At 41.2% G+C, this 25,334-nt stretch overlaps 1 protein-coding gene across 5 annotated transcripts in view; it reads left to right on the top strand.

The window, feature by feature from the left end:
• The window catches only part of wdr17 (WD repeat domain 17), a 168,042-nt gene that overhangs the window by 46,576 nt on the left and 96,132 nt on the right, over positions 1-25,334 (top strand). For all 5 annotated transcript variants that reach the window (XR_003694233.1, XM_028596955.1, XM_028596948.1 and 2 more), the window contains 9 exons: positions 5,394-5,504; positions 5,850-5,990; positions 6,750-6,872; positions 7,258-7,445; positions 7,566-7,734; positions 8,345-8,436; positions 9,030-9,112; positions 10,086-10,172; positions 11,240-11,404. Coding sequence is in view for 4 of the 5 variants with exons in the window: in XM_028596955.1 (XP_028452756.1) it covers positions 5,394-5,504; positions 5,850-5,990; positions 6,750-6,872; positions 7,258-7,445; positions 7,566-7,734; positions 8,345-8,436; positions 9,030-9,112; positions 10,086-10,172; positions 11,240-11,404 (1,159 nt within the window). In the remaining variant the exon portion in view is untranslated. The remainder of the gene's footprint in view (positions 1-5,393; positions 5,505-5,849; positions 5,991-6,749; positions 6,873-7,257; positions 7,446-7,565; positions 7,735-8,344; positions 8,437-9,029; positions 9,113-10,085; positions 10,173-11,239; positions 11,405-25,334) is intronic.

The raw sequence follows: 25,334 nt of genomic DNA, 5'->3' as shown, positions 1-25,334 counted from the left end.
ATTCACTTCTGAAACTTTTTTATGCGAGAAATCAACTATGTAAAGCTCAAATATGGACCGCTTTATGAAAATGGATGGCTAATTGCAAATTTTGTCTGACTGTCTGTCGCAGTTCAGCGCCGGTGCTGCCTGTGTTGCTGCCTCGCCGCCCGGCCTGCCTTCCTTCACAGACCCCGGCCTTCTATGAGGTACTTGGAGCTCCGTCACGACTGGCAGCCCACAGCACTCCATACCCGTGCAAAGTCACCAAATGCCCCTGCCCTGACAGAGCACCAGGGCCTGCAACTCCCCTCTTCCTGCTAGCTAAATGCCCGGTGTATGTGAGTGAGAGCGTGGTCAGCGAGCTTGTTACGCCAGCAATCTCTTACCACAGGTTTCAGTTAATCTTATAATGTATGTAATTATAATGTGTTGAGTTATTTAAACAAACGATTGGTGAAATAAACGCCACTTGTCCGCGAGTCTCATTGATAGAGCCTGCGGCTGGATGTAGCTCTATCAATGAGAGCTAGCTAGCCTCCTCTTAGAATTCCTCTGAAATTCACAAATATTCATTAACTTGAAAAGAAAACATTTAGGTAGCTAGATGTTGTATAAGTGGTGTGACAAAATTCAAACTGTAAATATACTCGACTTACGCCAAAAATGAAGCTAACTATCCGGGATTTGTAGCTACTTATAGCTAGAATTGAAGGGGCAGTTGCAGCTAACGAAACACCTAGCTAGTCTTCACAAATATTCATTAACTTGAAATCGGACACCGTTGTTAGCTTTATAAGACCCTTAGGTAGATGTTATATACATGGCGTGACAAAATTCTAACTGTAAATATACTCGAATTACGCTGAAAATGAAGCTAACTATACGTGATTTGTAGCTACATATAGCTAGGATTGAAGGGACAGCCGCAGCTAATGAAACACCTAGCTAGTCTTCACAAATATTCATTAATTTGAAATCGGACACAGTTGTTAGCTTTATAAGACATTTAGTTAGATGTTGTATAAGTGGCGTGACATGTGTGTAACATATGGTAAGAGATTGCTGGTGTAAGAAACTCGCTGACCACGCTCTCACTCTCACACACAGGCCATTTAGCTAGCAGTAAGAGGGGAGTTGCAGGCCCTGGAGCTCTGTCAGGGCAGCGGCATTTGGTTGTCCATTAGCCCAAGAGACAGTGACTTTGGTATGGAGTGCTGTGGGCTGCCAGTCGTGACGGAGCTCCAAGTACCTCATAGCAGGCCGGGGTCTGTGAAGGAAGGCAGGCCGGGCGGCGAGGCAGCACCGGCGCTGAAATCCGACACACAGTCTTACCAAATTTAGAATTTTCGTAAAACGGCCCATATTTGAGCTTTATATAGTTGATTTCTTGATTAAAAAAGTCTCAGAAGTGAATTTAATAACGAAATAGCCCGACAAACAATGTATAACTTTGCAGTGTCTGAAATATGAGACCTGCTGTCGAGTCTCCCATGTGTTTCTATGTAGTTTGCTCAAACCAATCAGCGCACACCTCCTTCTGAATATTCATGAGCATACCATATTTGGAAGAAAAGCTCTTGTTCCAAATAGAGCCATATTCACAGTGTAGTTAAGGGCCAACTAAAATAGCATTCGGGCAATTTTCAGCCCAACCAATGTTACATACCCCATTAGGAGACTTTAAGTGTAAAATACCCTATATAATCATTCTATCACCCCTTTAAGAGATGGCGCTGTTCCTGGGGGCTTGACCCATTCACGTTAAATAAAACAGTGGCACATTTTGGTACCTGTAATCGCAAGCTTATCTGTCCTCTTTGCATGTTGACAGTAGGCCTGGCAAGCTCGATTACTTTTAAGGATTCGGGTTATTCTGAGTCACTCACTAAACTGATCCAGGTTGTGTGAGTAACCGCTCTTTGTAGTAGGAAGTTCTGTGGATTCACTCTGTGCAGACTCACTATTTCAGATCTAATATATAGGCTTTCAATGTAGACAGAGAAACAGGAATGGAGAAATTCCCACAGTGAATAAATAAATAATTTATTTTTTTAAATCGATCAACCTAATTTTGATATGCTACAGCTATACACCAAACCTATAACATATAAGCATGTTATTTCAGAAGTGAAAGAATGGCTTTTGTTGTGGATTTGCTTTTCACCCTGACTCAAGGAGAGACTTCACTCGCTCGCCTGCCACAGATCCACTCATGACAATGTAGCCGGCTCATTCGAGGACTCATGAGTCATGACGATACATGACTCCCATGGTCTGCGAGCCGAGGCGAGCTTGCAATGTTTCGGACTGTCTGCTCGACCTAATTGCTTTTTTATATACATTTATACACCAAACCTACAGTAGGCCTAGGCTATGTGCAGAACATTGTATGTTATTTCAGAAGTGAAAGAATGGCTTTTGTTATGGATTTGCTTTTCACCCTTGAGGAGAGACTTCACTCGCTCTACAGATCCACTCATGACAACGTAGCCGTCTGATTTGCGCAATTGACTGACTCACTTGAGGACTCATGAGTCATGATGACTCATGAGTCCTCTAGTGAGTCCCATGGTCTGCAAGCTTGCAATGTTTCCAGCTCTGAGTCTGCGGGTTGGGAAGTTCCTATAACCTGTCTCTGCTCACTCTGTCGCTTGAGTTGACTTGTGGAGTTGTGGTTCCATACAAAATTGTAAGTTATAAAGCTTTTGGCAGCTAAGATGGCTAAGACTAGTTGTAGCTAATGTTGCAAGAGGTTTGTGTGTGGCACTGTTATCATGTTAGATTGAATTGTAGTAGGACTCAACTGATCCGAGTTAATGATACTCATGAGTTAATTTAAAAACACAGGTGAAAGATCTGAGTGAATCACGACTCAAATAGGTTTGGTTGACAGAGAGCAGGACCCGCTCTGCTACACACACGCAGAGGTGCGAACGGAACGAAATGACATCGCCTCTGCAGTTTGTTTAACGTTAAGTCACATTGAGTCACGGAAATGTCAGTAAAGTGGTTGCAAGTGTGGTTAGACTTTTTAAAACTCCACGAAGACGGCCTTCGCTGCAATATAGTATATATACAGACAGGCTGTGTTCACTATGCCCTTTTGACTGACTAAAAGGCTAGAGATTGTAAGGCAAGGCAACTTTGTTTCCATAGCACATTTCAGTAACAAGGCAATTCAAAGCGCTTTACATAAAACATTAAAGAGCAGTTCAAAAAAGATAGAAAATAAAAACAGGCTAAAATAAAATAAACAAATACATAACTACAAGTTTCAGTGCAGTGTACAAAAAGTTAGGTCAAGGGGAAGCAGGCTTGGACCCAAAATCCAGAGTGTAGCGACGAGGAGGCAGCAGGCAGAGTTGAAAGATTAAAGACAGACAAAGATTGAATAAAAAAAAAGACATAACAGAAGGTGTCCTGAGGCAGGCAGGTAGGGAAAAAGAATCCAACGCAAAATCCAAGAAAACATTTAGAAAACTAAAGACTAGAAAAGGCAAAACCACAAGGAAAGGACGTAGGGAACAGGGCTCTCAAGTCTCACGCATTCACAGTGAGACACACGCATTTCAACCAGTTCACACCCTCACATGCCACGCCTTGTATTTCTCACGCTGATGAAGGCACAATCGCACTGAAAGCGATAATTGACTGGCCTTATTTGATGCTTCTATTGCGCACTGCAGGCATCTGAATTGTAGAACATAGAATTGCCAACATCACTAAACCAGCAGTATTTTAGAAAAGGTCGCTATTTAAGCAAAGGTAATATACTAACCCTATCATAGTTGCATTAGTCTTTCTCTCTTGCCGGACAGAGTAGTAAAACTTCCATCATAGGCTATGTGCTCACCGCTGCTGCAGAATTATGAACTTGATTCACACAATCATTAACATTCTCTGCTCTTGTGTTTCAACGTAAAAATTAATCAAATAGAAGACTGTAGAGCAGATCTCTGCGGAGCACAAGAGGCCAAGGTAGGCTAAATGTAAAATAAACCAAAAGGCTAGTGGTGATGTTAGCTAAATCTTCTTAAAATTGTAAATTATATTAATAATAAAACACTTATGTTGCATGGAATTGTCATGATTAAGTGACATAGATGCTCAGGTTCAAGTTCTGCAATCCACTGTATGTGTACAGTATGTAGCCTACTTTGAGCACTCGTTTGGGGCCAAAGTAGGGTTGCAGGGGGTGCTAATGAATTTGGGCTTTTATGGCCCAAACAATTCTCTGGGGATGCATGTCGCTGGATATGTAATCTCACTGTAAACATTTAATAAAACTTGAGAGCTCTGGTAGGGAATGAAACACAGAATGAAGACGATGAACTAACAAGAGACAAAGAAAGCACAAGGGGGGCAAGGGTAGTAACGAGAGACAGGTGACATGAGGGCTGATGAACAGGTGGAACGCATCAGGGCAGAGCAGACAATCACAGAGGCGGAAAAAGACAAGGCAGGAAGTAAAACAAGACATGACACAGGAGAAACCGACACTACAAAGTAAAACAGGAAACTGAAGCATGAAACAACAAGGAAAAAGAGAGAACACAGAAAGAACACGGGTAACACACAACCATGAACAAACAGGGAAACATTAACACAAAGACAGGCTGACAAGGATAGACATGCTGGACAGGACAACAGAGAAACATGAGTTAATCACAAGAACAAAGAACTCAAAAACTGTAACATGGTAAAATGAAATAAACTAAACGAAAAGTCCAAAGGCCAACTGGCCTAGAGCAAAACCGTGGCATTATTTAATTTGATAGGTTGTAGGGATGGGTTTGGGAGGGGAGAAGAAGGTGTTGTATTTTGTGTGTTGTGTAAAATGTTCTAAATAAATAACAAGATGGAAGTAAATAGGATAAATAGGTTTGGAATCATTTTTACAGCTGAAATAAATTTTTGTTATTGCAGAGGGAAAGTACTGAAAAAAGGTAAAAGAAAAACGGAACCGAATTGGAGGTACTGGTACCGGTACACAAAAAAGAGTGAACGCTACCCAACCCTAGTGTGAACTTCCCATCTTGGTATTCAGCTTCCCTAAGAAATTCTCTCTGTGAAGTTTTTCTAGGGGGAGGTGGAAGTAACCTTTACATTCTCTTGTTTACATCATTGTGGTCTTGAGACAGATGGCTATTTCCAGTTCCATACAGATCACTATAATCACCCTTGTGATGGTATAAAACCTTGTTCTGAATGTTGATCTTATTAGAAGAGATTTTATGACTGCTGTTAATTCTCCCTCTGTTGCGCAGTGAAATTAATCTCAGTATAACCATCATTGGACCATTTCTTCTTCTAAAATGTCTAACCCTCCTCTTCTGTTTAGGTTCCATAAGCAGAGACATGTTTCTGTAAACACCCACACCTTCCACATCTGTCTGTCCTCTCTTGTTTAGGGAGTAAAGGCCAAAAGCATGTGCTGCGTCCAGAGTCATTAGAAGGAACAGATGAAGAGGACCCAGTTAGTGCTCTGGAATGGGACCCTTTATCAACTGACTATTTACTAGGTTGGACAAAATATTAACAATATCACCAGGATTTTGTTAGTTGAAGTGATTTGAATTTAAAAGGAGAAAAAAGACTTAGAAAAAGACCCATAGAATAGAACAATAATAATAATAATAATAATAATAATAATAATAATAATAATAATAATAATAATAATAATAATAATTTTTTTTGTTTTATAGTACAGTTATTGTTGGAGTGTTTTCAAGTTGGTATAAAATAACATGCTAGTAATCAAAACACTTAATCCGGTCTATTCAGTGATTGGTTATTACAAAATCTCTGTGACTATAATTGCAAAATGCTCAAATAGCTAAATGATGAACACATTGTCTCTATCACAGTGTCTAACCTCCATAATGGTATCAGGCTGGTGGACAGCGAGGCCTTGGCTTGTATCACGTCCTTCTGCTTCCCCTCAGCTGCTGCATCAGTTCAGTGTCTGGCCTGGGTCCCCTCTGCACCAGGCATGTTCATCACCGGAGGTAAAGATTATGTATTTCTGCCTTGATGTGTATACCGCTACTGGTTAGACTTGACTTTTAACCTCCAACATACCAGCCAGCTGTTGTTGTCACAGTGCATACTGTCTATGTATAGATGCATACTTGCATATTAATGAGTACATTTGGCTTCTTAAAACTACAATAATATAGACTGGGTAAACCCAGCCCGATCTGCCTCCGATTTGATTTCGCCCTGCAGCTCTGGCTGGAAACCTGTACGTTTATCTATCCTTCTTCGCTTACAATTTTGCGGGGACCAATCACAAACTGGCTTATTCACCTGGCATGCTATTGGTGGGTTTAACATGACAACGATAGACAAGTGACCAAACAGCTTCTTGTTTACATTCAACATAGCGGACACCAAAGTGCAGCAACCCGTTGATGCCATGCTATGTCACTCGGTTTGTTGGTCTGATTGGTTGAAAGACTATTCAATTGCGTACAGAGTCATTTGAACTATGCCCGTTGATCACGCCTCTTGTGCAGTAGAAAATACGGAGCAGACTCCCCAGACTAATGTTAAATCTTAAAATATTGAGCTTGGTCTGGTGATAGCCAGACTAACAATAATACATAGTATTATACAACTTTAAGATAGTTGATGGAGTTCATATTAATACCACCCATGCGTTAGGAAAGGACAGGTTTACAGACCAAGAACAGTATTCATCACATTTGCATTATGCAAGAGACCTATGAATTCTTTAAACTAATTTGTCTTTGTTTGTCTGTCAGACTCCCAGGTTGGAGTGTTGAGGGTATGGAATGTGTCTCGCTCCACTCCCTTGGACAGCTTTAAACTAAAAAAGACCGGATTTCATGCGTTGCATGTCCTCAACTCCCCTCTTGCCAAGAAAGGTAAAATATAGGATAAAAACTTTTGACCTTACACGTGGTAAAAACGTAAACACCCATGTACAGTAGCGGTTACAAGTTGCAGGAGTTCTATTATTAGGTTGGTATCAAATCTTGCAAGTACAAGTTTATACAAAATCCAAATCTTCAGCTACCAAAGAACCATAGATGAGATGAGACGCTGTCTGGGTATCAAGCAGCCATTCAAACACTGAGCAGTAGTACTTTTTCTCTTGTAAGGCTTCATTTGACTAGCTTAACAGCACTATGTCCCTGAACTAAGGTTCAAACAAACTGTTTCAAGATTTAAGGATTATCTTATTTAAGATTTCTAGAATAACACCACAGATGTCTTCTCTTTCCATTGACTTCCTCCCCTTCTCTACAGCTCAGAGTTCCTTTTCTCCCAGTAAAAGCCAGCACACCAGTTCCACCAGTGAGGCTGTACCTCCCCCAACCCTATCACAAAACCGGTCCTTCTCTCTGCCTCCTGGCCATGCTGTGTGCTGTTTCATGGATGGAGGGGTGGGACTCTATGACATGGGAGCCAAGAAGTGGGACTTCCTACGAGACTTGGTATTCTATAACATCCTTTGTAAAGTCAACAGCCTACACTTGCTTAGACATGACTGAATGAACAAAGCAACAAAACTTGTGAATTATTTGCTCTTTCTCTTTGTTTTATATTGTTTCCAGGGTCATGTAGAGACTATCTTTGACTGTAAATTTAAGCCAGATGATCACAACCTGCTGGCTACAGCTAGTTTTGATGGAACCATCAAAATCTGGGACACAAACACACTAACAGCTGTTTACACCTCCCCCGGCAATGAAGGAGTGGTCTACTCCTTGTCCTGGGCTCCAGGTAGATTAACTCCACCTCCACACACACAAACATGTGTGAAACCTCTGCAACGGGGAAGAACTGAGGAATGACTTGTGAAATCACTTGCAATCCACTGTAGGTGATCCAAATGTACATACACATAACCTAAACATTGCAGCCCATAATGCACTGGCAGCTTCTGCTGTGGTTCTGCTTGACACCCAGCACTGCTACAACTATTATATCTGGTCATAGTTCTATTATCTTTATTGTTACTGCCATGGCACATCATGCCAACTGCTATAATTATTATGAATCATATTATTGTATATCTGTATCAATGTCTCTTTGTCTCAACTGGCAGTGGCAGATGGCTGCCCAGAGCCTGGTCTGTAACGAGGTTTTCTTCGAAAAAGTTTTTTCTTGCCACTGTCGCACCAAATGCTTGCTCGTGGGAAATTGTTGGGTGTGGTCTAGACCTACTCTAGCTGTAAAGTGTCCTGAGATAACTCCTGTTATGATTTGACACTATAAATACAATTTAATTGAATTGGATATAAAGACCCATCCTAATAGCAATATATCAATATATCATCTGTTGTTTGCTTGAAAGTTAATGACCTTCTTTGTGTGTTTTGATGTTTTGAAGGAGACCTGAACTGCATTGCAGGCGCAACATCTCGCAATGGAGCGTTCATCTGGGACGTCAGAAAAGGAAAGATCATCACTCGCTTTAATGAGGTTACTTTGACTTTATGTGCAAAATTACTTTAAAACTGAATCTTTGTATCATTATTGCTGAAAAATCACTTAGCTTGGTCCTTTATTGTCCTCACTTAGAAAAACGTAATGGAAATACATTTTCTTTGCATTCTTTCTTTCCTTGGTGCAATAATAACAACAATAAATGGGTTTTTTAATACAGGCCTCTGCCAAACAGTTGCGCATCAGATACTTGTAATACAAAGAAAAAATCTAAATGACATCATGTACTGTTATAATGCTAGAAATATGTTAGTATACCAACATATGTCCATTTGTTAACATGGGATTAGTAGTATTACCAGTACTAGTTTTATTTCCATGTATTTATTGTAGATTTTTACCATTACAGTACTTTGAAAACACCTCAGAAATGGTAAAAAAAATATATATATCTATAAATATTAACAGAATAAGAATAAAGATATGATATACAGTGAATGTTTATAAGCTGCTCTTATTAATTATTAATCTATCCTTGCCAACTACCCCTTAGTGAAACATTAAAGTTTGTTAAAAATAATGGATGGTATGATTGTGTCTGCAGTGACAACCTATTTTTCTTCCTCCAGCATGGTAAGAACGGTATATTCTGTATATCATGGAGCCATAAGGATTCTAAGAGGATTGCTACCTGTAGTGGAGACGGATTCTGGTAAATCCTCATCTTTCCTGATTCCCATATTCTGATAATCAGTGTTGGTCATCTTACTTTAAAAAAGTAATTAGTTACAGTTACAAATTACTTCTCCCAAAAAGTAATTGAGTTAGTAACTCAGTTACCACATTGTAAAAGTAATTAGTTACTCAGCAAAGTAACTGTGACGTTATTTTTTATGTTCTATAACGCTATTACGTTCTATAACATCTTTAACGTCAAAGATGTTTATATTAACTGATTGAAGAATAAAAACACTATATACAGTATCACCTGTTGCTGACCCGAAAAATCTAGCGTTGCTTGTTTTAACAGAGTGGCTCCGTCTCCTTCGCTGGAGCTCACGCTAGCTGCATTTGGGCTTGGGGTTGGGTTAGCAGCAGCAAGTGTCGTGTTAGCATGTGTTGATGTGAGGTGCTTCATAAGATTTGAGTTGCTTGAGGCAGACGTGGATTTTTTCCTGGGCATAGCGTGCATGTTACATAAACATTCTTGCCTTTAATTTCAATGAGCAATAACTATTGCCGGTACTTCCAGTTCGAGAATGCTACCTTTGAATTTCCCTGGCTCGTCGCCATTGTCTCTGTCTTGTGTTTAGTGATAGTCAGAGCGTGCAGTGAGACAGCGTGAGCAGGGCCTCCGCCCACCCAGCCAATCATCATTGCATTTGCAACGGTGTCATCATACCCCCCATCCGCTCTCTTCAGGCAGTTGATGTGTAGCCAAAGCCTGACACCTCGGGCTTCATTCAACCAAATTGTAGTAACGCGCCACTTTACATTCTCAGTAACGGTAACTGCGTTGCAACGATGGGAAAAGTAATTACTGAAAAAATAACGCCATTAGTAACGCCGTTATACTTAAATGCCGTTACTCCCAACACTGCTGATAATATTTTTTTTATTACGAAAAAGCACAATATTTGTCCTTCATAAAAAGTCTTACATGTTTTATATTGTTGTGACAACAGTATCATCCGGACCATTGATGGTAAAATCCTCCATAAGTACAAACATCCTGCTGCTGTGTTTGGTTGTGACTGGAGCCAGAACAACAAGTAAGAATTCAATCCATATGCCCTTTTTCTCAGTCAATATGCATTAGAGTCACGTCATACTGCAATTGGCGTTGGGCAGACCTATTATCTTTCACTTATTTGAACAGTTTATAAACTGGACCTGAAAGACTCCTTGATAACTATTATAAACACAATTACAAAGTATTACTAGATAAAGAAAGCAGCATTATAAAAAGTAATGAAAAAAAGAACAAGTTCCAGGTTAAATAGGTAAAAATGTGAATGCAACTCTGACTTTGTCTTTGTGACAAAGGATGGAGATGAGTGTAGGTGAGAGAGGAGAGCATAGAGGAAAAGACAGATAGCTTACAACAGAGCAAAATGAGTATCCAAACAAACAATTAAACTGAACAGTGTACAAAATTACTATCAGACCAGTTCCAACCATATCAAGTCAATTTTAGCTGTCCGTCTGTCTGTCTGTCTGTCTGTCTGTCTGTCTGTCTGTCTGTCTGTAGAATTAAGTGCGTTTGACAAGCAATATCATGCATTTCTGGCTTTTTTAACCCATCTATGCCAATGCATTTTATTAATTAATGAATCTGTCTGCTTCTTAAATAAACAGAATTGAATAAAACAGTTCTACTTTTAAAAAAGGGATTTATTAATAATCCAGACGAGAAGTAACAAACGCGGGGCGCCTGGATAGCTTACCTGGTTGAGCACCATGTACGAGGGCTCATCCTTACCACAGTGGCCGCAGGTTCTGTTCTGACCTGCAGCCCTTTGTCATTCCCTCTCTCTCTCCCATTTCACATCTTAACCTAAAATAATATATATATAAAATAATATAAAATAATCTTTAAAAACAAAAGTAACAAATGCATGTACTAGTTGTCTGCATCTTTTTGATAGATGTGCCTGATTTTGCAATCTTACGCAGGTGAAAAAGGCAGTCCTTGAAGTTTGTTTTATGTGGGAGTGGCATGTGGGACATGTCTATAGTGATGTTCTAGTACATCATAGTAATACTGTCAAAAATAAAGGTCTTGTGTCATCTGGTAGTTTTTTCACATATCCTCCTGCCTCTTTCTTTCATTTTGTAGGGATATGATAGCAACAGGCTGTGAGGATAAAAATGTTCGTGTGTACTACTTGGCCACCAGCTCTGATCAGCCTCTGAAGGTCTTCACTGGGCACTTAGCTAAAGTATTCCATGTTCGCTGGTCTCCACTAAGAGAGGGAATACTATGTTCTGGATCAGATGATGGGTGAGTACAGTCACAGAAAATTAGACTTTTCATAATGTTTTAATCATTTTCCTTTAATGAGTAATCTCTTCACTGCAGCGCCAAGTAATATGGTAGAAAACGACAAGTCAAGTCCTCCAACCCATACGAACATGTAGGCTGTTTGTTAATACCGTCTAATACAACCCACAGAAGTGGTTCCTAAATGAGTGTCCCCAACAGTGGCATGAGATCACCACGTCCTTATACCTGAATGTAATAGCTGCAGTGGTTAACGTTGTGAAACGGATGCAGTTTGGTTAGGTTAAAGTGGTTTAGTTAGGTTAAGTGTTTGTTAGATAACTTCAATTCCATACATGACATAGCATCTCATAGTTACATATGCAGCTTGACTTTTTTAACTTAGGTTCTTAACAGAGACGGACTGGGACCAAAAATCGGACCTGGCACAAGTACCACCCATCCTTGCGCTCCCCTGAATATGTATACCAACTCCTACTCCTTAAAACTACTAAAGCCATGTAATGAGTGAGCAAGAATCAGTGAGAGTTGACACATTAAATACTTCAAAAGAGTGCCATTTATTAATACAATAAAACAGTATACTCCTCATCAGTGTTGGGCAAGTTACTTCCAAAATGTAATACATTATTGATTACTAGTTACTGTTATTTGAGAGTAATTAGTCCATCCATCCATCTTCGCTCGCTTATCCAGTGTCGGGTCGCGGAGGGAGCAGCTCCAGCAGGGGACCCCAAACTTTTTCCCTTTCCCGAGCCACATTAACCAGCTCTGGCGAGGCGTTCCCAGGCCAGGTTGGAGATATAATCCCTCCAACTAGTCCCGAGGCCTCCTCCCAGCTGGACGTGCCTTGAACACCTCCCTAGGGAGGTGCCCAGGGAGCATCCTTACCAGATGCCCGAACCACCTCAACTGGCTCCTTTCGACGCGAAGGTGCAGCGGCTCTACTCCCAGCTGCTCACGGATGACTGAGCTTCTCACCCTATTTCTCAAACCCATTTCGGCCGCTTGTACCCTGGATCTCGTTCTTTCGGTCATGACCCAGCCTTCTTGACCATAGGTGAGGGTAGGAACGAAAACTGACCAGTAGATCGAGAGCTTTGCCTTCTGGCTCAGCTCTCTTTTCGTCACAAAGGTGCGATAAATTGAATGTAATACCACATCCACTGCGCCGATTCTGCAGCCAATCTCCTGCTCCATTCTCCCCTCACTCGCGAACAAGACCCCAAGGTATTTGAATTCCTTCACTTGAGGTAAGGACTCATTCCCTACCTGGAGTAGGCACTCCATCGGTTTCCTGCTGAGAACCATGGCCTAGGATTTAGAGGTGCTGATCCTCATCCCAACCGCTTCACACTCGGCTGCAAACCGATCCAGTGAGTGCTGAAGATCACAGGCCAATGATGCCATCAGGACCACATCATCTGCAAAGAGCAGTGATGAGATCCCCAGCCCACCAAACTGCAACCCCTCCCCACCCCGACTATGCCTTCATATCCTGTCCATAAATATTACAAACAGGATTGGTGACAAAGCGCAGCCCTGGTGGAGGCCAACCCTCACCTGAAACGAGTCAGACTAACTGCTGAGAACCCTGACACAGCTCTCGCTTTGGTCGTACAGAGATTGGATGGCCCTGAGAAGAGACCCACTCACCCATACTCCCGCAGCACATCGGTGCTCAGCCGGGGGCTTGTGAGTATCCCCACACCCGCCCGGCGCCTCACACCCTGGGTAACTCCGGAGAAGAAAAGAGTCCAACCCTTATCCAGGAGTATGGTTCCAGAACCAAGACTGTGCGTAGAAGTAAGCCCCACCAGATCTAAGCGGTAGCGCTCCACCTCCGCACCAGTTCCGGCTCCTTCCCCCACAGAGAGGTGACATTCCACGTCCCCAGAGCCAGCGTCTGCCGCCCAGGTCTGGTCCGTCGAGGCCCCTGACCTTCACTACCACCTGTGTGGCAGTGCACCCGACCCCAGCAGTTCCTCCCACAGGTGGTGGGCCCATGGGATGGAGAGTTAGGTGCCACGTAGCTATTTTGGGCTGTTTCCAGCCGGGCTCTGTGGCAAACCCGGCCACCAGACGCTCGCTGACGAGCCCTCCATCTGGGCCTGAGTCCAGAAGGGGGCCCCGGGCTTCCTCCGGGCAGGGTCACTCTATCTCTTCCTTGGTCACTCATAAGGTTTTTGAGAGTAATTAGTTATATTATAATATTAGTCTCTGAATTGTAATCCTTAACACTACTCTGAGTTACTTTTGAGTTACTTTCACCAAAATAAAAGCGGAAGTATGACTTGGCAGGTAGCTTGCAAATTTCACCACGGGATCAACAAAGTCTCTTTATCCACTATATACATCATAATTTATTAATATTATTTTTTATTATTAATCTGCATCTGCAAAGTAGTAGCCAAATAAGTAGGAGAAAATGAAAATACTCAATTAAAAGCACCTTACAATTGAATCGAAGTAGCCTACGGTATAGTTACTTTCCACCGCTGATAAAATGTAATGATATTACGTGGAGCAAGACTAAATATTAATTCCCGACATGTTGTTATCTGTCAGTTGCTTGGGCACATTGCTGTTGGCACTGACAGGACACAGATGTCCCTAGCCTACCGTCTCTGGTTTTGGCTCTGACCACGGGAACAGTGACGAAACAGCTCGATTCAACGCAGTGTAAACAACTCCGGTAAATAATGTCCATGTTGCAAATGTAACCTTTTCAGCAGTCATTTCACCACCGAATCCAGCAACAGGAAATAACACTCGCACATTTCTGTGCCGAAATGTTTCGCGGTGTTGGTGAATTTTATGCATGTGTTATGTTTTAAGACGCTTGGAATAATAATTTGAGCATGTCAGTGGCAAAAAAAAGCAGGTGAAGGTGCACAATTGCCCAATAACTTACATTGTAGCTTGTTTTTCGCCACTTCTGACATCTTGCTTAATACTGGACCTGTCAGGAAAGTGAGGCTCGGACCCAAAAATGCAGGGTAGAGGATTTATTTAACAAAAGACTTACAAATGAAGGTGTCCTGAGGCAGGCAGGCAGGCAGGCAGTCAAAACCAAGACAAACCAAAATCAAAAACCACTAGAAAACCAGAAGACATGAAAAGGGAAAAACAACCAGGAATAAGTGACGCAGGGAATGACAGGGAGGGAAGACTTAGGCTGAATCTCATCCCCCTTATTTGATAGCTTCTCAACTCCTCGGTCCTTGGCTGAACCGGATGTTGTTCTGTTCCTTCCTCGGTGAAGGCTGTCTCAAAGCTCTTATGAAACTAAGCATGAAACATAAATGGAAAAACACAGATAATGAGATAATAAGCCAGGAAACAGGGAAACATTGAACACAATAAAGCAGGAAAAACTACAACCAAAACCACAACCATGACAGGACCAATCACTTACAGTCATTTACACAAATACATGGGGAAATGACCAGATAAACAACACGGAAATGGGAAATAATCGCCAGCAGAGGAGTTAACTTTTAGCGGTGAAGATCTCAAGTGAATCTTGAGATCTTGAGAGTAGCTAGAGTTAGCAGTTTGAGAAAATAAATGCTGCAGCTCCTCAAAACCACAGAAGGTGTATTGTGTTTTGTTTCTCCGCCTACTCAGTGGAGTGACGGGCAATAGCTCCAGAGACTCCCTCTGTGCTGTCCAACCACGGTCGGGAAGCTGAAGCAGGACACTAAGCAACTGTAAGCTATATATTGAGTTATCTTTTAGCAAAATATTAACAGTAACAGTACGCAGTTGATGTTATATGTCTAGGGCTTTTTATTGTAAAAGGTAAGAATGGAAAGATTGTCTCTGGTAAACGCTGTCTTTGTCAAGGTGGAAAGGAGTTTGCCGTCTATATATGGTTTGGACAGCAGCCTCTGTATTGTTGTATTATGATCCTTATAAATACACAACGTAATTGGTTGATGTCTTTATTAGCGATGCGAAAGCTTAGAAAAATCTAACTCAAAACAATTTTGTCGCTTTATTGCAGCGTAATATTCACGTTCTGTGTGAGAGTACTCAGTTCGAAACGCAGTTCGAAAAAATATATTGACATGCAAAAAAAACGTCCCTGTGTGTAAAGAGAGAAAGAGTGGCATAAAAGTTAACAACATTTTTCTAAATGTTTTACTGCAGTTTTGTTCTAAAGTACACAAAAAAACACCAACACCTCCACGAGAATGTGCCACATTTTATGAGTGAATTCAGAGCTTCATTCGTGTCTGTGTCTGTTAAACTGGAGGCAGTTGGGAATGAGAATAGGCTGCAAACCTGCACGCTGTTATTGGCTAGGGTTTACACACCCATGTGGGCCCCAAAGGCTTTTTGCTGACGCCCATAAACGTCACGCACTCACAAAAACTACACAAAAAGAGAATTTTCTGGCAGGGTCTCTGTGGATACAGGCACCACCACACAATTCTAGTTAGAGTTTGGGCCAATTTCCGGTTTCATCTGTCTGGTCCTAGCCTAGAAATCTAGATGCACCCTATCGGCAGCAAATGTAATTTGCAGCCAGGGGGTCTAGCAACTCTCCGTTGGCTTGCGAGCTGGAAAAGCCAAACTCTAGCCGGGCCAATCACATTGTATATAGAGTCGGTGGGCGGGCTTACCATAATGACGGCAGAGTTACGATGGCTCTGCGTGAATTCCCTGCTACTTGAAAACAAAGACGATGGCTACTGCTGCTGGCAAACAGCTGTCTTTCCAATCGGCTTTGGCTGCGACTCTGGAGACTTGGAGTTAAGCTTTTCTTTGAGAAAAGAACAAAGAACGGCACGGAAGTCATCCTTAAAAAAGGAAGATGTGTTCGGAGTTTTGCCGACCGGATATGCAACTAGTGTTGCTCTGGTTGGTTGTAGCGCTATCTATTGCGTGCAGAGGGAATTTGAAAGACAACCGTTTATCCCGCCACTCGGATTAAGCCCTGCCAATGGTGAGTTCCCAGACCCAACATCTTGATGTGGGTCTGGCTTGTCAGGCTAGTCCGGTCTGGTTTACATGGCTAAACCGGTTTGAGTTTATGCTAGCCAATTGAACTGGCATTTGTCACAATGACACCTTCTGGCAAATTTAAAAGTAGCCGAGGATAAAACTGCTGAGGACCACCAAACACAGATGGGTATGTCGTAAACATGGATGTATAAAAAAATACCTTTGATGAAGTAAACTACTTTTGCCATGTAGATGTAGCTTAGCTTGCTACATTTATTTGCAGGCTGATGTTAGCTTCAGTGAAGTGAAGCTTAATTTAATGTAGAATAACTGGTAGCTTAGATTACTAAACTTTCCTAGAGTTTACATTACACAGGTTAAAAGCAATATGACAGTGTGATTAACATAGTGTTAGTTTGTTTATAAACAAACAATAACAGAGCCGTCAGTGTCTGAGAGCATTGTGTTTGTTTATTAGAAGGTTCATATGTTTTTGGGGTGACAAGATGATATATGGTAGAGTCAGTCTCAAAGTAAACTAAAACTGTCCCGTCGATATAAAAACATTTCGGATTTCAAGCTGCTGAAAAGAGATGAGCTGAAAAAAAGAGGCAAACCTTAACTTCACTGCAGGAAAAAAGTCATGGCTTGGAGCTAGAGGTGCATTATCGCCACCATGTGGTCCACCATGTGGTCTACACTCTCATTATTGGCTCTCTCATTAATTTCACTCAGGAGTGGCAGAGACAAATGCAACACCTAGTGGTAAAATTGTGTATACTAGTCCGATCTGGGGATTGGCTTGATATCAAATTGGTTTAACATTTTTAACACCGGCCCAAGCCTTCTTCTAGGGGGTCACAAGTAATAATTGAGAGAGATTCATTTTTTATTCTTTACATTGTTTTATTAGGAAAAGTAGTATACATTTTTTTCTGTCATTAAAGTATTTATTTATGTTTCAACAAATAATACAACCAACTTACAAATGACAACAAAACAAACACAAAAAGGCAGTCGAAACTAAATTTAAAGGACAACACCCCTCTGTACCACTGTATTGTTTGTGATTATATCACCTGTGATGTGTTACAACACGTGCTTAATGTATCAGGCCCTTAATATATGAAAAGAAGTAGTCCCATACTAAATGGAACTTCCCTTTAACATTGTTCTTCCTGGCAATCAAATATTCGTAAGATGCAGTCTCCGTCATCAGTTGAGTCCAATCTGTGAGCCTCGGCGTGTGCATGCTTTTCCAGTTCCTCAGTATCAGCTGCAGTGATGAGGCCTGCGGTTATTAGCGCATGCTGCCCTTTGTTGACTCCTCGTGGCAAAAGTGTGCCATCTCCCAGGAGACAGAACAGTGGAGATTCTGGTAACCTTTGTCCCAACCAATCTCCCAGTTTCCTTAATACTACTTTCCAGAAAGGTAATACCACAGGACATTCCCAAAAGGCATGTAGAAATTTACCATTTTCTCTCTTACACTTCCAACACCTTTTGTCTTCTACTAAGCCCATTCTGAAAAGCTTCATAGGAGTATAGTAGTATCTATGTATGATTTTGTAATGAGTAAATGTGCTTCTAATATCCCTAGTGGCCCACCCAACCTTGGAAACTATATTGTGCCATTTCTCCTTACCTATTTCACATTCTAAATCTCTTTGCCATATTACTCTAATGTTTGTAAAATGTTGAAAGCACTATGCATTGTACTTGGCAAATCAAAAAGGTTTTGCAACATATTAGATTCCTCTATACTTCTGTTAAGTGGGAACACACTTCACACACTGCTCCTTTGTTGTAGATATTTCCAAAATTCACCACTTCCCTCCAAAAGAAATTGATCCATTAACTCCTGATATGACTTAAAAACAGCATCCTTATATAGATCATCAATCACACATATACCGTTCCTCTGCCAAGAATCCCAACAAAATGAGTGTTTACCTATCACGATACGTGGATTATTCCATATTGAAGAATACTGCTTGTATTGTGATTTCCCCTATGCACCTCAGAACACCCCCCACAAGGTGAGATTAATTATCTTCCATCTTTCCAGATTATTTTTCATCTCTTGAAGTAAGTGCATTAAATTAATTTATATTATATCTGACAGATCAGCAGTTAACTTTAATCCTAGGTATTTCATTCCCACTGGGATCCATCTAAATTGAAAGTTAGAGATCTCTGACTGAGAGCAAGACCTAGATACAGGCATTACCTCCGATTTCTGCCAATTCATTTTATAACCAGAGAAAGAAGGTTTCAATCTTATTTAGGATTATGGGAATAGAATTAGCCGGGTTCGAAATAAGCAGCAAAATATTATCCGCATATAAAACCAATTTATGTTCTGTCCCACCACCCCACACCCCTTTAATATCTGTATCTGCTCTTAGAGCTACAGCTAATGGTTCCAGGAATATGGTGAAGAGCAGCGGACTCAATGGGTCCCCCTGTTTCTGGCCTCTCATGAGGCCAAAGACGGGAGATTTCAGGCCATTAGTTAGAACAGACGCCTTAGGAGACAAGTAAATAATCTTAATCCATTTAATGAAATCCCCTTCCGAATCCAAACACCCTCAATGTATGAAAGAGGTAAGCCAGTTCTACTCTGTCATACACTTTTTCTGCGTCCAACGAGAACACTGCGGTGGGCGTGTCCGCATCACGACTGGCCCACATAAGATGTAATAGCCGCCTAACATTATCTGATGAGGAGCGCCCTTTGACAAAACCCACTTGATCTGAATGCACTATATATGACATAGATCTTTCTATTCTTGTGGCAAGCACTTTAGTAAGAATTTTGCCATCAACATCTATTAAACTTATGGGTCTACAGCTCCCCGGGTCTGTAGGGTCTCTGTCTTTCTTCAGGATCAAAGTAATTAAAGCCTCATTAAACATATCTGGTAGTTGCCCTATATCAAATGACTCTTTATATACTTTTGTCAGTATGGGTGCCAATAAGTCAACATATTTCCTATAATATTCAACTGTTAACCCGTCTAGCCCCGGTGACTTTCCTGTTTTCAGTGACGCTATTGCATCTCTAACTTCTCCTTCGGTAATAACTCCCTCCATCTGTGCTACTTGTCCTTCTGACAGTTTTGGGATATTTATATTAGCGAAAAAGGCTTCAAACTGTTCTTCTGATGGATCTACTTCTGATTTATACAGCTTCACATAAAAGTCTTTAAATACCTCATTAATGTCCTTTGTACTTGATACCAGTTTCCCATTTGTATTTTTAATTGCCGGTATTATAAAGCTAGCATCTTGTTTTTTAACTGTCTAGCAATTTACAATTTACTGGCCTTTTCCCCACTCTCATAAAAGTTACTTTACATCCTAAACATAGCATATTCTACCTTTTTACTGTATAACTGTATACTGTATATGATTAGCCAGCTCTTTTTTTGCAACCTTCAGCTGGGACTCCAATCCCAGCACTTTTTTTTACTGTCTTTTTTCTTCTTACTCGAGTGAACTATTATTTTGCCTTTTATATAGGCCTTAGAGGCCTCCCACACTGAGCCTAATCTCTCAATTCATCCTATATTAGTGTCAAAAAACATTTTAATATCTTCCCCTAATAAATTGGCAAAGGTTTCATCCTGAAGCAACGACACATTCATCCTCTATATATAAGATTTAATAACGTCTATACCCAAATGCACCCCCCATTGCACAGTAGCATGGTCCGTTAATGCAATGCGTCCAATTGTACAGTCTACCGTCCCTTCTACCAGCTCTTTGGATATCAGGAAATAATCTAAGCGGCTGTGACTTTTATGCATATTTGAATAAAACGTATATTCTCTATCTTTGGGATGTACTAGCCTCCAAATATCCACCAGGCCCAGGTCTCTCATCATTAGATGTATGGCTCTTTTGTCTCTCAGCACACTATTTGTGAAGAACGTTTTATCCACAACCCAGTCTTGTACCTGGTTATAATCGCCAGAAATTATAGTGTGGCCGTCCACAATTTCTCCCATCATTTTATTAACCTCATGAAAAAAGGCCGGCTCTTCTTTATTTGGGGCATATATATTACATATATTAACCTTACCTCCATTTATTTTAGCCTCAACACATATTATCCTCCCTTCATTATCTTTATGTTGTCTCAACATGACAAAATTCTAATTTGTATGTATAAGTATTGCAACCCCACATTTACTGCTAGTATAAGAGCTATGGTATACCTGTCCCACCCATCCTGTCTTAAATTTAGCTATTTCTGTATCCACCAGATGTGTCTCCTGTAACAGGACCACATCTGCTTGTTGAAATCTAAAATAGGACAAACATTTCTTCCTTTTAGCAGGGTTATGTGATCCATTTATATTCCAACTAATACCCCTTACCAAATTAAGCCCATTTATACTCCATCGTATTGAGTTATCCAAAACCTATACATTATATAATCAATCAAATCACTTAATACTAACCATTTAGGGTGTTGTCCAACTGCCAACCTTACCAAACAAAAATAAAACAACAATATATAATATGCCCCACATTTTGCACACAAAACACTCTTCCACAAAACCAAAAAAAAAACATACACCTAAAAACCATGGATGCAAAAAACCTTCACTCCTACCTCCCTGTTATCCTAAAGAGAAAAAAATACCTCAACTGGTCTGTGAGTTGCGTTCAATGACCAACCAAAGAACCCCCCCCCCCTCGCTAACCCACTCACACCATTATTCAGAACTACTATCCTTTTTGCCAATGCTTTCCAACAGGTGGCATCGGACTGCCACCTACAACCCCCCTTGATGAAACTCAGTGCCGTCTTTGTTTATCTTTCACAGTAAACAAACTTATACCACCCCACTTAGAACATATACATTTACCTATTTACTGTTTCCCACAGGTCAGTATGAACACATTCCCTCCTCCCATGATACTGGTCTTCCATGTTTCAACACGTCCTTCCCTTATGTCTCACAAACAAAGCCGTCATCGGGCAGCCTGTGAACAGTCCGTCATCCATTTGGCATATTTATTCTTGCTCTTCTCCATCCTGCGCGTTGCCGGCGCTGGAGGCAGCCTCTTTATTCAGAAATGCCAGTGCTTTGCGGTGATCATCAAATCTCATCCTCTTTCCTTTCCAGGTGAAGCACATTTGGTGCCACTGTAAACCGCACGTCCAGAGAGTGTAACTTTTCCCTCACCTCCGAAAACTTCTTCCTCCTCTCCGCCCACTCCTGTGGTAGATCTTGGAAAAAAGAAAGCCTGCACCCTTTCCACTCCACTCCTTGCCCTTCCCTATACTTCCGTTTTGCAGCAGCAAACACTTTCTCCTTCTCCAAGAAGCACAAGAAGCGGATGACAATAGGTCTCAGTGAGCAATTTTCATCCACCACTGGTCCACCGGGGACCCGATGCACTCTCCGTAGCTGTGCTTGATCCACCGGCACGCCCAGAGCCACGACAATGATGTTCCTCACACATATCTTCGGTTTGCCCTCTTCCAACTTCTCTTTCAAACCAACCAGAACCAGATTCTGGTCAAAGTCCTGTGTCTGTTTGACCTATCGATCGACCCCAACCTCCTCTCTACTCTTTGTCACTTTTTATATTATCCACTGACTTCGTCCTTTGTTCCTACTACAGCCACTAGAGGTTGCTGCCACTATTAACTTAAATGTGTTTCGTAGTAAGGTGTTTGTACAAACGACCTATAGGGTCTTTTTTGTGGGGAGGACAAAAACAAATGAAAACAAAAAGAAGGAATCAAATAAGGCAATTAAACATAATATTATATGCATATAAAGTAAACGTGTGAATTACAAAATGTGGACATTGGGTCTTATCAACATGTTGAGGGCTGAAAATGGGTTGAAAATCTTCCAATGTGGAGGAGCCAGTCCCATTGCTAACAACCTTTTTGCTAATTATTTTTTATTATTAGTACAGTCTTTGAGGCTCTCTTATTGTATGTTACAATAATGTAAATACCAGTCACTGATTCAAAGTTCGATTCATGATTTTTTTAAATGGATTGACTTGTCTTTTCCATGCACTATCTTTAGACAGCAAAGTTATTTCATTATTTCAGATGTTGTTAAAAATGTAATTACATCAGTAATGTCTAGCACAGCAAGACAACATTCCTTTTTGCATTATGATCTACAATAATGATTTATCAAACTCTACCCACCCACCCCCACCCTCCCTTTCCCAAATCAAACAGACAACTAAGGAAAACTTATACAAAGACAAAAAACAAAACAACAGAATAGACCAATTATATCAGGCTTTAAATGCTTACAATGGCAAATAATGTTTTAGAAACACATGCCTTTGCTCACCCACATTCACACTCTCTAATATAATAAATGATGATAAATATATATATATATATATATATATATATATATATATATATATATATATATATATATATAAAGAAAAGTGGTAGCGCTGCATGCTGCTAATATGGCAGTTAGACTAGTTGATGCAGGGCATTGGTGCATGGTTGTGGCAAATTAATCAATGGTGGCGGTGTCTGAAGAGACTTGACATTTATAAAGGGTTTATAAAGGGTTCCCAGACCTTATAGAACTTGGCAGAGGAACCACGCAAAGAGTACTTAATTTTTTCCAGTGTCATACAATAAAGGGAATCCCTAATCCATTGAGAATGGGAGGGCGTCGGGGGGTTCCAATGTAGCAATATGACACGCCTCGCTAAGAGTGTGAGAAAGGCCACAAGTTCACAAAAGTAGGATGATAGCGAGAGGTTGACAGGTAGGACACCAAACAGGGCAGCTAATGGTGAGGGGCAGATGTTGGCAGATGTGATGGCTGAGTGTCAAAAACTCCCTTACAGAACGACGCAAGGGTGGGACAGTTCAAGAACATGTGGCCAAGACTGGCTGGTCCTAGGTGGCACCTGTCACAGCCTGGGTAAATACGAGCTAGCTTACTTTTGGACCAGTGGACTCTGTGCACTACTTTGCATTGTAAGACTCCATGACGGGCGCAGGCAGAAGATGAGTGGACCCATTTCAGAGCATGCTCCCAGACCGCAGGGCCTATCTCTATGTTAAGATCAGCCAACCATGCAGCGCGTGGGGCATCAGACGCTGAGGATTGGTGCGTAAGAAGAGTATTGTAAATTCTTGATATGGTACCTTTTAAGTAAGGGTTAATTGTAAGGAGCCACATGAGGCCTCCTCAACCTGTAGCCAGGGTGGGGTTGGTTATTAGTGCAGCAACAGTATAACATAGCTCTGATTTTTGAGGAGTTGTGGAGGACCAGCCCACCCAGGTCCTTAGGTTTTTGTAAAGTGTATTTTTTTATTCTAGGGGCCTTCTTGTTCCATAGACTGGAGATCTAGCCAGAAGAGGGGAGAAATTACATTTATATAAGTCAGAGTAGTTTTTAGTTATACAGATACCCAATTATTTAAAATGTTCAGGAGATGTTTTGAAAGGCAGGTCAGATAGTGGATATGCTATGGCTGCAGCATTAATCGGCATTAATTCACTTTATGAAAATTCTGTTTATAGCCTGAAATTTGCCCAAATTCTTTCAGTAAGTTTAAGACAAGGGGGATAGCTCTGTCTAAATCAGAGACAAAGAGTAAGAGCTCATCCGCATACAAGAACACTTTATGTTTGACGCCACCCCTTGAGATACCTGGTATCCGACTGGACCTTAGGGCCACCACCAGCAGTTAAATGGCAATGGCGAATAAGAGTGGAGAGAGTGGGCAGCCTCGACGGGTCCCACACTTGAGGGGAAAGTTGTCAGAATAGTCATTATTTGTACGAACACAGGCTTGGGGGGACATGTACAGAAGCCTAATCCATGATATGAATGAACACAGAGAACAGGTAGGACGATTCTACACGGTTAAATGTCTTTTCTGCAGCCATGGAAATGACCACTTCAGGGGTGACGGAGGGTGTGGGTGCATAGATCATATCACCCTGACGTTATGAAAAGAATGTCTTTAAACCCTGTTTGGTCTGCAGAGACAATAGCTGGTAGAACATACTCCAGATGCCTAGCCAGCATTTTGGCCAAGAACTTCACATCTGCACTTAGCAGAGAGATAGGGCAGTAGTTACCACAGGAAAGTGGGTCTTTGTTTCTCTTTTTTTAAGAGGAGAGAGACGGTGGTCTGTGTTAATGTGGGGGAAGTATGCCATTTTGCATAGACTCATTAAACATGTTAAGTAAAATTGAAGCTAATTGATCTGAGAATGTCTTATAAAATTCAGCCGGGAGACCGTCAGGGCCTGAGCACTTACCACTCTGCATCAGCATTAAAGCGCTTCTAAGTTCACCAATCGTAAAGGGTTCATCAAGTTTAGACAACGCTGCACTGTCAATAGAGGGAATCTCTAAGGAATTGAAAAATTGTTCATACTGTGTCTCATCGGCTACGCATTCAGAGGTGTATCACGTGGCATAGAAGTATCTGAAAAGATTATTGATTACCTGAGCTTCTCACCCTATCCCTAAGGAAGCCACTCTCCTGAGGAAACCCATTTTGGCCGCTTGTACCCTGGATCTCGTTCTTTTGGTCATGACCACACATTTTGACTAAAGTTCTGATATATTTTTAGCGAGGCTAGTACTTTTCTCAGAGGTGATCTTTTTCTGATAAGCAGAGTAAGATATTATCTCTCCTCGCAGGTAGGCTTTGTATGCCTCCCAGATGGCTGCTGCTGATGTATCTGGGTTTAAATTAGTAGAAATGAAAAGATCGATGCGATCACGAAGAGTCATAACAAAGTTTGGGTCAGAAAGCAATAAAGAATTGAAGCGCCAGGGGGAACGTGACACAGATCTACCAGGGAGAGAGATGTCAACAACCACTGTTTCATGGTCTGATATCACAATGGGGTTGTAGGAGCATAAACTGGCAGATGGGAGGAGATGGCGATCAATGAGAAAGTAATCAATGTGGGAGAATGTGCCATGGACAGGGTAG

The sequence above is a fragment of the Perca flavescens genome, chromosome 2, assembly GCF_004354835.1.
Source record: "Perca flavescens isolate YP-PL-M2 chromosome 2, PFLA_1.0, whole genome shotgun sequence".
NCBI classification, from domain to species: Eukaryota; Metazoa; Chordata; class Actinopteri; order Perciformes; family Percidae; genus Perca; species Perca flavescens.
Note: the sequence above shows the minus strand (reverse complement) of the source record. Positions and strands in the feature narration are given on the sequence as shown.